This window comes from Homarus americanus, unplaced genomic scaffold, assembly GCF_018991925.1.
Source record: "Homarus americanus isolate GMGI-L3 unplaced genomic scaffold, GMGI_Hamer_2.0 scaffold9514, whole genome shotgun sequence".
Taxonomy (NCBI): domain Eukaryota; kingdom Metazoa; phylum Arthropoda; class Malacostraca; order Decapoda; family Nephropidae; genus Homarus; species Homarus americanus.
In genome coordinates, this window is record NW_024728474.1 from 125,522 (window position 1) to 140,247 (window position 14,726).

General features: G+C 42.0%; 3 protein-coding genes across 3 annotated transcripts; 2 read left to right on the forward strand and 1 right to left on the reverse strand.

Moving 5' to 3' along the window:
* Positions 1 to 1,103: 1,103 nt before the first annotated feature.
* On the forward strand, positions 1,104 to 2,248 carry LOC121866118 (keratin-associated protein 19-2-like). Its single transcript, XM_042365714.1, has 2 exons — positions 1,104 to 1,209; positions 1,640 to 2,248. The coding sequence occupies exons 1-2, from the start codon at positions 1,201 to 1,203 to the stop codon at positions 1,994 to 1,996; spliced, it is 366 nt and encodes a 121-aa protein (XP_042221648.1). The 5' UTR covers positions 1,104 to 1,200; the 3' UTR covers positions 1,997 to 2,248.
* A 3,696-nt stretch (positions 2,249 to 5,944) lies between these two features.
* On the forward strand, positions 5,945 to 7,198 carry LOC121866119 (abscisic acid and environmental stress-inducible protein-like). Its single transcript, XM_042365715.1, has 2 exons — positions 5,945 to 6,044; positions 6,826 to 7,198. The coding sequence occupies exons 1-2, from the start codon at positions 6,036 to 6,038 to the stop codon at positions 7,066 to 7,068; spliced, it is 252 nt and encodes an 83-aa protein (XP_042221649.1). The 5' UTR covers positions 5,945 to 6,035; the 3' UTR covers positions 7,069 to 7,198.
* A 2,848-nt stretch (positions 7,199 to 10,046) lies between these two features.
* On the reverse strand, positions 10,047 to 11,060 carry LOC121866106 (abscisic acid and environmental stress-inducible protein-like). The gene is made up of 2 exons (XM_042365702.1): positions 11,031 to 11,060; positions 10,047 to 10,403 (listed from the first exon to the last, which is right to left on the reverse strand). Exons 1-2 carry the CDS (start codon positions 11,037 to 11,039, stop codon positions 10,047 to 10,049), a joined length of 366 nt encoding a protein of 121 aa, XP_042221636.1. The 5' UTR covers positions 11,040 to 11,060.
* Positions 11,061 to 14,726: the final 3,666 nt, after the last annotated feature.

Here is a 14,726-nt window from a genome sequence, read left to right on the forward strand (position 1 = left end):
AACAAGAATTTTCAGATGCCATTGATCTAAAGTATGTTTGGCCAGTGGAAGGCATGCAATCTTAATGTGTGTTTGGAATATCCTACGATATTAACCATGCCATGGTGTGCACCTTATTCACAGGACTGCCAACACAACCAACGAAGTGTGATTGGACATCATTTCTAGAGGATTTTGGACGAAGTCGACTGAACAAGTGAGTTACAGAGTTGGTCAGGGAACACTGCCGCTGTGAGAGTCTTCCTGGACAGGTCACTCTCTATCACCAGCTCAAGTTAATCACTGTGTCACGCACACAGTTTCAACGAGTACGAAAAGAACGAAGTGTATCAAAAAGAATCCAGAACGTTGACGAAGGCAGCTTCACTCCTCTGGTGTTGACAACATCGGGCGGGATGGGACCAAGTGTAAGGTACTAGACTGGCTGAGGTGTTACCTGAACAGAAGCAGCAGCCCAGAAGTTATGTCGTGGCCTGGTTGACGTGTTGCCGAGCCTTCTCCTTGCTCACGTCTGCTCTGCTGTCTCAGGGAAGATCATCGGCCTTTACACAAACAGTCACAAACATGGACTAAGAGACAATAGTTATGTAATGCTGCAAAGATATGCTGCTAACTAACTCAAGTACGGTAGATAATTTTGTAATAAGATAGTTAGGTAATGAAATGTGTGGAGAAGTTATGGCTGTAAGGGGAGGTTGGAGACCATTAAATTACTTTTAGGAGTAGTAGTAGTAGTAGTGGTAGTAGTTCTTGTTGTAGTAGAAGCTGAAGTAGTAGTTGTAGTTGTAGAACTAGTTGTAATATGAGGACACAAGATATATCACAACAAATAGATATAAATATTAGAAGTATTATAATCCTTCTTATTGTTATCATTAGCACTGTTATTATTTTATATTTAATAATTTTTTTCTCAAACTTATCTGATCAAAACTGTTGGTCATCATTGAGGAAGACCTGGTGAAGGTCAGGGGTAAAACGTTAAGTTGAAACAAGTCTCAAGATGTTTTTTCTCCTGTAAGGCGACAAGAAGTGGTTCAAGCAGGTGAGTGAAGGTAAAGGTGAGACATGTGGCTACTATCGCTTGCCAGAAACACTTACATACAAACTTCACCTTCCGATATCTGAGGTCAGGTTGTGGGTATATATTGTGGTGGAGCGGAGGAGCAGCAACAAACGCAGCTCACATCTCCTCACACAATGAAGTTTGTAAGTAAACGTTTATCTAAACTATTATGGTCACATTTGTAGCAAGATGAAATTTAAAGTAAAGAAATTAATATACTCATTAATATTGCTGAGAACTGGAGTGGCAGAGTGGATACAACGCTCACCTGCTGCCCGAAGGGTTGCTGGTTAGTTCCCTCGGCACCCCACGTCGACCCACCATGAGTACCCAACTTTATAGTTAGGGTAGAGATGGCTGTTGGGTACAGTGCCAGCCACACTGCCTCCTTGTATACCTGAAGCTGAGTATTCAGTAATCTCTTACATAAGTAACATGTAATAAAACTAGATTGATTTACCAGAAGACGAAAAGGTGTTCACGATATTATATCAAAACATCTTTGTTTAGAGAAAAATCCCTGTAATCTGATCCACATCTTGAGTTGTGACGTGTTGTTGTTGTCACACACAGACCGCGCTGATCCTGGTGTTCCTGATGGTGGTGTCAGCGGTCGTCAGTAGTCCCGCCCCACACAAGAAGGGCTTTGGATTTGGCAGCAAGAAAGGCGGCCGTCGTGGCTTTGGCGGCTTCCGTCCAGTTCACGTGGTGCAAGTACCTATCCCAGTGTACCATGGCGGCTACGGTGGCGGCTACAGCCACGGCGGCTACGGTGGCGGCTACAGCCACGGCGGCTACGGTGGCGGCTACAGCCACGGCGGCTACGGTGGCGGCTTCGGCAGCAGCTTCGGAGGTAGTCACGGTGGTCTGTACGGCGGCTTTGGAAGCGGTCACGGCGGTTACGGTTATGGAAGCTACGGAAAGAAGTAGACTGAACAAGTGAGAGTTAGAGAGTTGGTCTGGGAACACTGCCGCTGTGAGAGTCTTCCTGGACAGGTAACTCTCTCTCACCTGCTCATATTAATCACTAATGTAAATAATGGTCAATACTTTCCTAACACCTCATTCTTCCTTTCATTATAAAAATCTTACACTTCGTGTAGGAAATATTATGTTCTTATAACCTTCATCATCATTTTTGTACGATACTGATTTTTTACTGAATAAAAACAAATCTGTTTATGTCATCGTTTTCCTAACCTCTGAAGAAGTTAGTGACGTCAACATCCCTCATCCTTGTCTCTCTGCACAACTAATATCTGTATTATCTGTTGAGTCAGTCTAATTCAAAACAATAAAATGATTTTCTTGCACTACACACTAAAGAAAATATTGAGCACACCGTCACTAGCAACTTGTAAATCCAGATAGGGAGGTGAAGTAAATATCTCCAGTTATCACTCTCTCTCTCTCTCTCTCTCTCTCTCTCTCTCTCTCTCTCTCTCTCTCATCACCATATCTTTCACTTATTGATATTCCTTTCTTCTCTAACTACCTGTAATTAGCACCATTTCTCTGTATATAGGTGTCACGTCTCGCCATCATATTCTGACGGGAAAATAAACTGGCACCAGTGATCCAGGCGTCTCTCCCCACCTTTCTTCTGCTCCTCCGGCTCCAGCAACAGAAGGCGTCCTTTATCTGCCAATTTACATGACATTATAGACCAGCGTGTTTACCGTGAGGTGGGCCCGTGTAATAAGGTCTTGTTCGCCTTCTCCCTCACACTCTACTCATATTTCTTCCACATTCCTCTTACGTTTTTTGTCTCACCTTCCACCCATCTATTGCCTCTGTGTGTGTGTGTGTGTGTGTGTGTGTGTGTGTGTGTGTGTACCTCGACACTCTCCAGCCCCCGTCTCTTCCTCGTATTTACTACTTTATAACTAAGTGAGCTTTATGTGTTTTTCCTTCTATCGTCTGAATGACCTTTTCAGCCTTATTTACTACTTAGGTAATACTTATATGTGCTACTTAGGTGATACTTATGTGATCATTATGTGACTTATGTGTTCTTTGCCAGTGAGCCTCTATCACTAAGCTTCATTTATTATTATTACTATAGGTCCATGATCCATACATTTGTACTGTTGTGAGCGCCATTGTAAGGGGCCACCTAAGTGCTCTTATTTTTGTGTTTATTTTACCATTTACTACTTTAAAACGTTATGTTATGTTATGTTATGTTATGTTATGTTATGGTGGTGAAGGAGACATAAGCTGGAGGTGGGCTAATCTTCATGTGACACTTTAAACCATTGTCCTTTTTTACGAGGACAATTTTAACCCATCATGTGTGACAAAATTAAACATTAAAACAAAATCTAATTGTTAAAACTACATAAATGTATACTTAATGACGCAAATACAACAGTAACGTGACTTTTGACTTCATGATGTATCCAAAATACTGTCTTCAGATCACTTTAACTTCAGCCCTGCGGAGTTATAGTTGAAAAAGCTTTATGCTGTAAAGGTCTGGCTAGTGTCTGGAAGCAGTAACATATACACCCGTGTGCTTTTGAACAGTGCAAAGAGCTTTTATTGTCAACCCTGGTCTTGGTTGTCGTAGTTGTGGTTGTAATAGTTGTGGTTGTAATAGTTGTGGTTGTAATAGTTGTGGTTGTCGTACTAGTGGTTGTAATAGTTGTGGTTGTAATAGTTGTAGCTGTGGTTGTAGTTGTGGTGATTGTCGTAGTTAAAAAAGAAAAAATTAGTTATCGTTTAACCTTTCCCAAACAAACGACTGCACATGTATTCATCCACAGTGCTCTTATATCACCAATTTATTCCTCAGACACACATACACACATACACACACACACACACTAGGTGGAGGCGCCTGGTAGTGTCACGCCATTCCTTCATTACCTCTCTCACACCTGTGGTTGGCTATAGGAGTCTTGTCATCATGAGTTTTCTTCACTTGTGTTCACTTAAATTCTTTCTTCTTCAACTTGTGGGATCATTATGGCCACTTTCTTCACCCATATCGACTACATTGTTCATTTTTCTTTCTTGTTGACAGTTTTATTTTTACTTTTTTTTCCTCTCTGGTCGACAGCATTTCTTCTTTCTTGATAGTTTTTCTTTTTTTCTTTCTTATCGACAGCAGTTCAGATCCTTTTACCTCTCTCTTGTGGTCGGTCATCTCCCTGATTCTTGATGGATGTTTTAGTAGGTTCTAGTACAGGTTAATGGGTCCCTCCTGTTCTTATAGGCTCCAGACCTAACCTAAAGTACACACACACACACACACACACAGGTAGCTCTCATCTCAGGTATAGTGTTGTGTCTGTGGGCCACCCAGGGGCTGCCTTGAATACTGCCACCACTGCTTTGGGCGTCCGTACGTGTTAGCTCTCTCTCTCTCTCTTCCCGTCCGTGCTGTAATCCCATTGTCATCTCACCAAAACAGCCACTGCATTATATAAACATCACCCAAAATGCCTTGAAACATCTTCTGAAAGTATCGCTGATGAGGCAAAAAAAAAAAAATTCCCTTTCTTATTTACCATTTCACCATTTTCACCATTTCACTTGAGGTCTTTTTTATCCGGCACCAAATTAGAGGCGCAGTGGTTCTTTCAGGTAATTCTTTTAATTAACTGCAAGATTTCGTGACCATCAGTAGTATGTATTGGAGTTAATTTTTGGGAAGAGGAAAATTGCACACCTTTCTACTGTGCTTGAGAGTGTGGAGGCTAGGGTGTGGAGGTGTTTGAGTGAGTGTGGGGATGTGGGAGGGGTGTTTGAATGCGTTCGTGGGAGAGGGGGTTGGGCTTATTCTTCTAATGCTGTTGAAGTGTGGCTGTGCTGTATTGAGGATGTCCGATGTTCCAGGATTTAGGCTGACGTGTAATTGGCTCTGTTTACCTATTTACTTTCACTATATCCTTCTCTATCTTCCTCTTTCCTTCTTTTTACCTTTATCTTCCTCTCTACGTCTCTGTCTGTTTGTGTCTGTCTGTCTGTCTGTGTGTCAGTCTCTGTTTGACTGTCACTGTCTTTCTCTTTACCTGTACTGTGTGGCCACCCTGATGAATGTAAAACACACACACACACACACACACACACACACACACACACACACACACACACACACACACACACAGGTCAGGTGAGCGCTGACCAGTTTTTGTTCGGGTATTCGTTTGCTATTATAGGAACAATGTGTGTGTGTGTGTGTGTGTGACAAATAAATAGCAAGATACTTTTACAGAGAGAGAGAGAGAGGGCTAATTACTGTACCTGTAGGAGAGATTACAATAAGCCTTATATTAGACATTAACAGGTAAGATGATCTCTCAAGATAGCAAAATGAGGTAACAGATCAACAGATAACAGGTTAAATATGCTTGAGTGTCTAAACGAGAGGTAAAACAAGCTGGGGTGTCTAAACAGCAGGTGAAATAAGCTGGGGTTTTAACATCAAATAATATCTATATATTTCATTATCTACATTTACCCCTAATTACAGAAATAGACAATAAATACGCAAATAGACTGATAGACAAACAGACAAAGATGATCCAGGAAAGAAACATTGGCTGACACTTTCTTCATGTTTACATTTGGAAAGTTGTTGAACGTATTATGGAGGTCAGGGTTGTGTCTGCTTGTGTAGGAGGAGGAGGGGTAAGGGGGAAGGAGGAGAAGGGGGGAAGGAGGAGGAGGGGTAGGGGTAGGGGTAGGGGGAAGGAGGAGAAGAAGGAGAAGGAAGGAAGGGGGAGGTATAAGGGAAGGCGAGTAGGAGGAGCTGACCTGTGTGGTTTCTCTTCCTTTGGCACGAACTGGCTCAAGCAAGTCCATTGTGAGTAAGGGTGAAACATCCAGGCACTATCACTTTCCAGAAACACTTGCAGGTAAAATTCACCTTCTGATATCTGAAGGTCAAGTCTTAAGTATATATATTGTGGTAGAGAGATGAAACAGACAAAGGGGCAGCACACCTCACCTCACCTCCATCATGAAATTTGTGAGTAAACATCAACAACTCAATCTTGATATATAGTTTTATACCATCAAGATAGCTTATATTATCTATATAGTTGAGTTAATAGCTATATACATCAATCGGGTACTGACTGACTCACTCACTCACTGGCGGAAAAAAAATGAGATTGTATGTAGAGTTATCATCCAGAGTGTGTGTATCATTACGGTGTTGTATTTATCATCGCTGTGTGTGTGTGTGTAGAGGAGCAGTTTACCTAGGCAGTTAAGATCGTACAGAGACGAGAGCTTTGTTGACTAGATAAGGAATGAAAGAAGGTATGATATGAAGGTATGTTTGTTATATGCAGATGATGCTGTGTTAAGACAAGTGTGTGTGTGTGAGTGTGTGTGTGTGTGTGTGTGTGTGTGTGTGTGTGTGTGTGTGTGTGTGGTGAAGAAAATTGACACATGAACACATCAAACAAAATGTGAAAAATATGTGTGGTATCAGGCGTGTGGTGTTGGTTCAGTGGTGTCAGGCGTGTGGTGTTGGTACAGTGGTGTCAGGCGTGTGGTGTTGGTTCAGTGGTGTCAGGCGTGTGGTGTTGGTACAGTGGTGTCAGACGTGTGGTCCTGGTACAGTGGTGTCAGGCGTGTGGTGTTGGTACAGTGGTGTCAGACGTGTGGTGTTGGTACAGTGGTGTCAGACGTGTGGCGTTGGTACAGTGGTGTCAGGCGTGTGGCGTTAGTACAGTGGTGTCAGGCGTGTGGCGTTGGTAAAGTTGTATTAAAATCTACTGTTATCATTCCTCCTCCTACAGACAGCGCTGATACTGGTACTCCTGCTGGTGGTGTCAGCGGTCCTCGGCAGTCCAGAACCGCACAAGGGTAAGGGTGGTAAAGGCTTCAAGAAAGGCGGTCGTCGATCCGGTGGAGGCTCCCGTCACGTCCCAGTTCATGTGATCCCTGTCTATCATGGCGGTTACGGGCACGGCGGCGGCGGATACGGGCACGGCGGCGGCGGATACGGGCACGGAGGTGGCCGTCGAGGTTACGGAAAATAGTAAACCTGATCAGTAAGAGTAGGAGAGTTAGACAGTCTGGGATCATTGCCTTTATGGAGAGTCTTCCCGGACAGGTAACTAATTAACTCACCTACTCTCACCTGCTCCTGTATATATATATATATATATATATATATATATATATATATATATATATATATATATATATATATATATATATATATATATATATATATATATATTATCTCTCAAAATTACTCATCTATGTTTACCTTCATTTACAAAATTTTACACAATTTACAAAAACAAAAATCCAATCATTTTTGTTTGTTTTTACTTGGATTTTATTTACTATGATGTATGTAAGTAAATTCATCCCAAATAAATGTTTCCAATGAACAATATTTACGTTTGGTTAACCTGAGGTGTTGATACTGGATAAAATATGACGACAGTCTGTATCTTTGTCTGTACCACACACACACACACACACACACACACACTGTTAATTGTTTACACTGGATACTGTTTGGATTTACCCACGGAAATAGAGAAATTATTGTAATGAAGATCTGTGTGTGTGTGTGTGTGTGTGTGTGTGTGTGTGTGTAGAAAATAGATTAAGCGATATAGTAGTGACTAGTAACGATGTTAGTAAACAAATAGACAAACTAAAGCCTAATAAGTCACCAGGTCCCGATGAGATATTTGCCAGAGTATTAAAGGAATGTAAGGAAGAGCTTAGTATGCCCTTAGCAAAGTTGTTTAACATGTCATTAAAAACAGGTGTAATACCAGAATCCTGGAGGATAGCGAATGAAATACCGATTTTCAAGAAGGGAGATAGATCACTATCCTCTAACTACTGTCTAATTAGTTTAACATCAATTGTAGGCAAATTACTGGAAGCAATAATTTCAAACTCTATTCGAAATCACCTGGAGAAGCACCGATTGATCAATGATTCCCAGCATGGCTTCACAAGCGGGCGTTCATGACTGACAAATCTATTAAAATTCTTTTCATCTGTTTTCGAATCAGTGGACGAGGGGCACGATTATGATGTGGTATATATCGACTTTAGCAAAGCCTTCGACAGAGTCCCCCATGATAGACTAATACGAAAAGTGGAGGCTCGTGGCAATGGAGGAGATATTCTAAAATGGATTAGGGCGTGGTTACTGGACAGGAAACAGCGAGTGAGCATTAACGGCAATAAATTCGATTGGGGTAACGTCACTAGTGGAGTACCCCAAGATTCAGTACTTGGACCATTATTATTTATAATATACATAAACAACATAGATATAGGCGTAGACAGAAATGTAAGTAAATTTGCTGACGACGCTAAAATAGGGCGTGTAACTAAATCTGACGTGGTCTCCGCAAAACTACAGGAAGATCTAAAAAAAAATTCGCATGGTCTGAAAAATGGCAGCTGAAATTCAATGTGGACAAATGTAAAGAACTTAGTCGAGGAGATGTAAACAGGGAAACCAGATAACAGGTGAACAACGATGTTATTGAGAAATCTGAATGTGAGAAAGATTTAGGAGTAATGATAAGTAGGAATCTTAAGCCCAGACAACAATGTGTATTTGCTCGAAACAAGGCTAACAAAGTACTTGGGTTCATACAAAGGAGTGTTAGTTACAAGACTAGCGAGGCCATCCTAAAACTATATCTTGCGCTTGTGAGACCTCATTTGGATTACGCATTTCAATTCTGGTCACCGTATTACAGAATATATATCGAGAGCCTAGAAAGCATACAGAGGGGAATGACAAGACTAATCCCGGGCATTAGGAACCTTGAGTACAGAGACAGGTTAAAGCATCCTAATTTGCACTCCCTCGAGAGACGTAGAGTGAGGGGCGATATGATCGAGGTGTATAAATGGAAGTCAGGGTTAAACAGAGGTGATATAACAAAGGTACTCGAACTATCCAACCAGGAGCGAACTCGTAGCAATGGTTTTAAATTAGATAAATTAAATTTAGATTTAGGCGCGAGATAGGTAAACATTGGTTTGGAAATAGAGTAGTGGACGAGTGGAACAAGTTACCAAACATCACCATTAACTCTAATACGCTGGATAGCTTCAAACACAGGTTGGATGGATATATGAGCAATAGGGGTTGGGTGTAAATGAGACTGCCCAGTATGGGCCAATAGGCCCGCTGCAGTTTCCTCCATTCTTATGTTCTTATGTTCTCCTTCTCTTCCTACTGCTTCTCTTCCTCTTCCTCCTTATCATCATCATCATCATCATCATCATCATCATCATCATCATCATCATCATCTTCACCATTATCATCACCATTCACTTTATCATCATCATCATCATCATCATCATCATCACCATTATCATCACCATTCACTTTATCATCATCATCGTCATCACCATTATCATCACCATTCAATTTATCATCATCATCACCATTCACTTTATCATGATCATCATGATCATCATATTCATCATCATTATCATCATCTTCATCATCATTATCATCACCATTCACTTTATCATCATCATCATCATCATCATCATCATCATCATCATCATTATCATCATCATCATCATCATTATCATCACCATTCACTTTATCATCATCATCATCATCATCATCATCATCATCATCATCATCATCATTCATCATCATCATCATCATCATCATCATCATCATCATCATCATCATCATCATCATCACAATTCACTTCATCATCATCATCATCATCATCATCAATTTATGGTACTAATTAAGACAAGAGAAATTTCTATATACATTTTAATATCAAATTAAATTAATAAAAAAATTACAATGGTAGAAAGACTAGAGAGAGAACATAGACGAGAAAGACATCACCTCACAAACTGATAAAGACATAAGTGAAGATAAATGTCTGAAGGTTAGTATAGGTGTAAATCACAGGTGAGAGTGAGTTACCTGTCTGGGATGACTCTCCATAATGGCAGTGATTCTAGACTAACTCTCCTGTGTTTCACTTGTTTGAGTTTACTTTTTTCCGTAGCCTCCAAAACTGCCTCCGAATCCGCCACCGAAGCCGCCGCCGCCGTGACCGTATCCGCCGCCGCCGTGCCCGTATCCGCCGCCGCCGTGCCCGTATCCGCCGCCGCCGTGCCCGTATCCGCCGCCGCCGTGCCCGTATCCGCCGCCGCCGTGCCCGTATCCGCCGCCGCCGTGCCCGTAACCGCCATGATAGACAGGGATCACATGAACTGGGACGTGACGGGAGCCTCCACCGGATCGACGACCGCCTTTCTTGAAGCCTTTACCACCCTTACCCTTGTGCGGTTCTGGACTGCCGAGGACCGCTGACACCACCAGCAGGAGTACCAGTATCAGCGCTGTCTGTAGGAGGAGGAATGATAACAGTAGATTTTAATACAACTTTACCAACACCACACGCCTGACACCACTGTACTAACGCCACACGCCTGACACCACTGTACCAACGCCACACGCCTGACACCACTGTACCAACGCCACACGCCTGACACCACTGTACCAACGCCACGTCTGACACCACTGTACCAACACCACGTCGGACACCACTGTACCAACACCACACGCCTGACACACCACTGTACCACGCCACACGCCTGACACCACTGTACCAACGCCACACGCCTGACACCACTGTACCAGGACCACACGTCTGACACCACTGTACCAGGACCACACGTCTGACACCACTGTACCAGGACCACACGTCTGACACCACTGTACCAGGACCACACGTCTGACACCACTGTACCAAGACCACAAAGCCTATTGATATATATACCATAGAACGACTCCAATTCTAATCAATAGCATTATGGCTCTGAAGTTTATTTTGAGTATAAGATTGAGTATACTTAAGTGTGTCAATTTAAAGTGTATCTCTGAAGTATATTTTGAGTATAAGGCTACAATCTACTTAAGTGTATCAGATTAAAACACCCAAATGACAAAATTTTACCAACTTTCACTTACAAACTTCATTGTGTGAGATGTGAGCTGCGTTTGTTGCTGCTCCTCTGCTCCACCACAATATATACCCACAACCTGACCTCAGATATCGGAAGGTGAAGTTTGTGCATAAGTGTTTCTCGTTAAGTGATAGCGTCTACCTGTTTTCACCTTTACCTGTTTATCCACACCTGTTTTAGATACTTCCGCTTGATTGTGTGACCTGTGAGACCTGTGAGACCTGGCCTGTCCGTGTCATGTTCTCCCTGGCCTGACCTCCATGTTTGACGGTCAGGTAGAGTCAGGTAAGGAGTCTAGTAAATGTATTGTGGTTTTTATTTGTTTTGTGTTTATTTGTTTATTTTAAGTGATTTATTACTATATAATTAAGTTAGAATATATACAGGAAATGTACACACACACACACACACACACACTAATATACATATAAACATACAAACGCACATAGTTATACAAACAAACAAACAGAATATAGGAACAGACATAAACACGTACACGTAGAGAATCATGCACACGAGGCCGGCAACAAACACACACAAACACGCACACACACATATACACACATACACACACACACACATACACACACACACATGGATCACTTGTTAACACGAAGAAATAAGTCAGGAAAAACCCTCGGTATTTATTAATTAAACAAAAAACAGATAATACTTAACACGAGTCATAAGCAGGTTTCTTATACAGGTGAATCATAAAGAAGAGACGAGTCTTATGTATCACATCAACAGGTTAATTGGAAGGTAACCTGGGAAAGTTTAGGTTCTCTTTTTTTCCTCCGTCCGTGATTTTGGGGGTTTCAGTCCGTGTTTAATCCTGTTTGCCTTTACGTCTGTCCGTGTCTATTTACGTCCGTTCGTATGAGTGTATTTACAGCGAATATCCCTGATTGAGTTCGTCCGTGTATGCTCAGCCATGATCATCTCTCAGCCCGTTCGTGTGTATCCGTCCGTGACTGTGTACATCCATTCGTGACTGGCTTGACTGGCTGTTAGGGGTAGTGTGGATACAGCATACTGAATACTAAGCTTGGTCGACCCTGTGTACCCTGGACGTGAACCAACGACCTCTTACGACAGGAGACGAGTGTAGTATCCTCTCAGCCACAAGACACGAGGATGCAAAATGGCCAGCACACTACACCCGACAAAAACATCTTCACTACCCTAACTGAAAATTTAATTCCCCGTTCACTACTGGGATCAAACCACCTACTCTTAGGACGGGCATCGAGTACTGTATCCAACTCAGCCACTGCACCTCACAGTAAACTCTGTAATAACCCACAACTAATATTGTTGACTCGAGTAAGATGTAAGAAGTTGACAACGTATATAAAATTCTCTTCACCTTTTCCTCAACCTTAAAAAAAAAAACCCACGAAATAGGGATTTTTCTTTTTTCCCCAGGATCATCAAGGACTAGTTCAGAGAAAGTTAGAAAACTCTCTCCCAAAACTTATGAAATTCACAAACTTTTCTCAGAGAATCATAATAGTTTTACTACTTGTATGGGGAACAAGACCAGAGAGCAGAGAGAGAGGGGGGGTTACATGACACACAGACACTGATCTAACACTGTCATTCGGTGCATCAAGAGACTCTACAGTAATTAACCTCTACAGTTTCACCCAGCGAGAGTTTCCACGTCACCAAATAACTGTGTCTATCCTCTGAGCTCTGGATACTACCCGCCTACCACACCCTCCTCCCACATCCACACCCAGACCCATACCCACACCCACACCCATACCATCCACCCACACCCACACCCACACCCAGACCCATACCCACACCCATACCATCCACCCACGCCCACACCCACACCCAGCGCCCAAACCTCACAGCCGCAACAAAAAATCGCTATAATGGTCCCTCCTCTCTCTCTCTCTCTCTCTCTCTCTCTCTCTCTCTCTCTCTCTGGACAACCCCGACGATTGTGGTGGGTTAGAGCGAAATAAATCCCGAGTTTTATTATTTTAGTTTTTTGTTTTTCTTTTACAGTGGCTGAACAAATACAGGGAAATAGTCGACGATACGAGAAATTATTGAGAGGATATCGTGTCTCAGCTCACGAGGATCACACTTGGTCACTTGTTATATTTTCACAGGAACCAAAATCCTTTTTCTTTTTGAGAGTTAGAAAAATTCGAATGGTATTAGTTGTACGTGTGATTGGGCTGAGGTGATTATTTTTCATTGTAGAGTCTCAGTAATGTATTGACGACATTTTGTTTGTCGTTTGTGTATGTCGTTTATAAATTTAGCTGTAATGTTTTGTAATGAAAATGAAAAATTGTAAATTGTGATCTTTTGAGAATCTGTCTTTTTTGTCTAAGGTAAAGTATTGAAAATTTGGGATATAATGACATAGATACAGAGGAAAAAAAAATATTTTAACCTAACCTAACCTAACCTAACCTAACCTAACCTAACCTAACCTATTTTAAGCTACTTAGGTCAAGGCAAAGCTTAAACTTGGGTTAGCTTAATTTCACTTAATCTTGAACAGTTTTAATGATCAAGTTTCCTCCTCAGAAGAAGTTTCAGTGAGTTAACTTGGTGTATTAACTTGATAGGAGAGGTTAAGTTTCTTCTGTATGTACCTCAAGATTTAACCTGAGCTGAGAGTATGGTTAGGGTAGGGTAGGGTAGGGTAGGATAGGTTAGGGTTAGTAGGGTAGGGTAGGGTAGGGTAGGGTAGGGTAGGGTAGGTGGGGTGTAAGATAGGGTTAGGGTAGGAGTAGGGTAGGGTAAGATAGGGTTAGGGTAGGGTAGGGTAGTAGGAGTGGGAGTAGGTTTGAGTCAGGTTGGATTAGGTTAGTTGTGGTTAGATGCGCCTATACACACACACACACAGACACACACACAGACACCCACACACACACACACACACACACACACACACACAAACAGATTCAGAGACCCATACTATAAGCAGCACACACACACGCACCGTCTCACACACACACACACACGCACCGTCTCTCACACACACACACGCACCGTCTCTCACACACACACACCATCGTAAATAATAAACGAAATATGCTGGACCAGACCATTAACAAGACAAACACCAGAAACTACCATATTGATTTTTCCCCAGTATAAACAGAATCGTAAATCTCTACTATGTCTTGATCATCCTGGGTTAACAAGAGACAAATATCTATCTATGAAAAAAAAAACCCCCAACAACAATTAGATCACATGAAGATTAGACACCCCCCAGTGCTTAATAACCCGGGTAGTTGAAGCACCTATAGTGAGTGGTGTTTAATGACCTCTAGTAGTATTTGAAGCACTTAACAACAACAACAACAACAACAAACAACAACAAACAAGAAAACACAACTACAACAGAACACAACACACAAAAAACGTTTCAAAGGCCACTGTTTTTACGACAGAAGTTATCGTATGAGTGATCGTGAAATTTACCCTCGAGAGTTGACGATACCTTGTGTAGTGTGTATAAGGTCCACGAGTGACTGTCTAACTGGTGGAGGATACATACATACATACATACATACATACATACATACATACATACATACATACAGACAGGAAGGGAGGGCATGGGGAAGATCAAGTAAGTGTCTTATAGGCCTGACTTAGCACTGCACTCGATCGCCTTCAGACCTCAACAGTAAAGTCAAGCGCAGGCAGGTGGACTAAG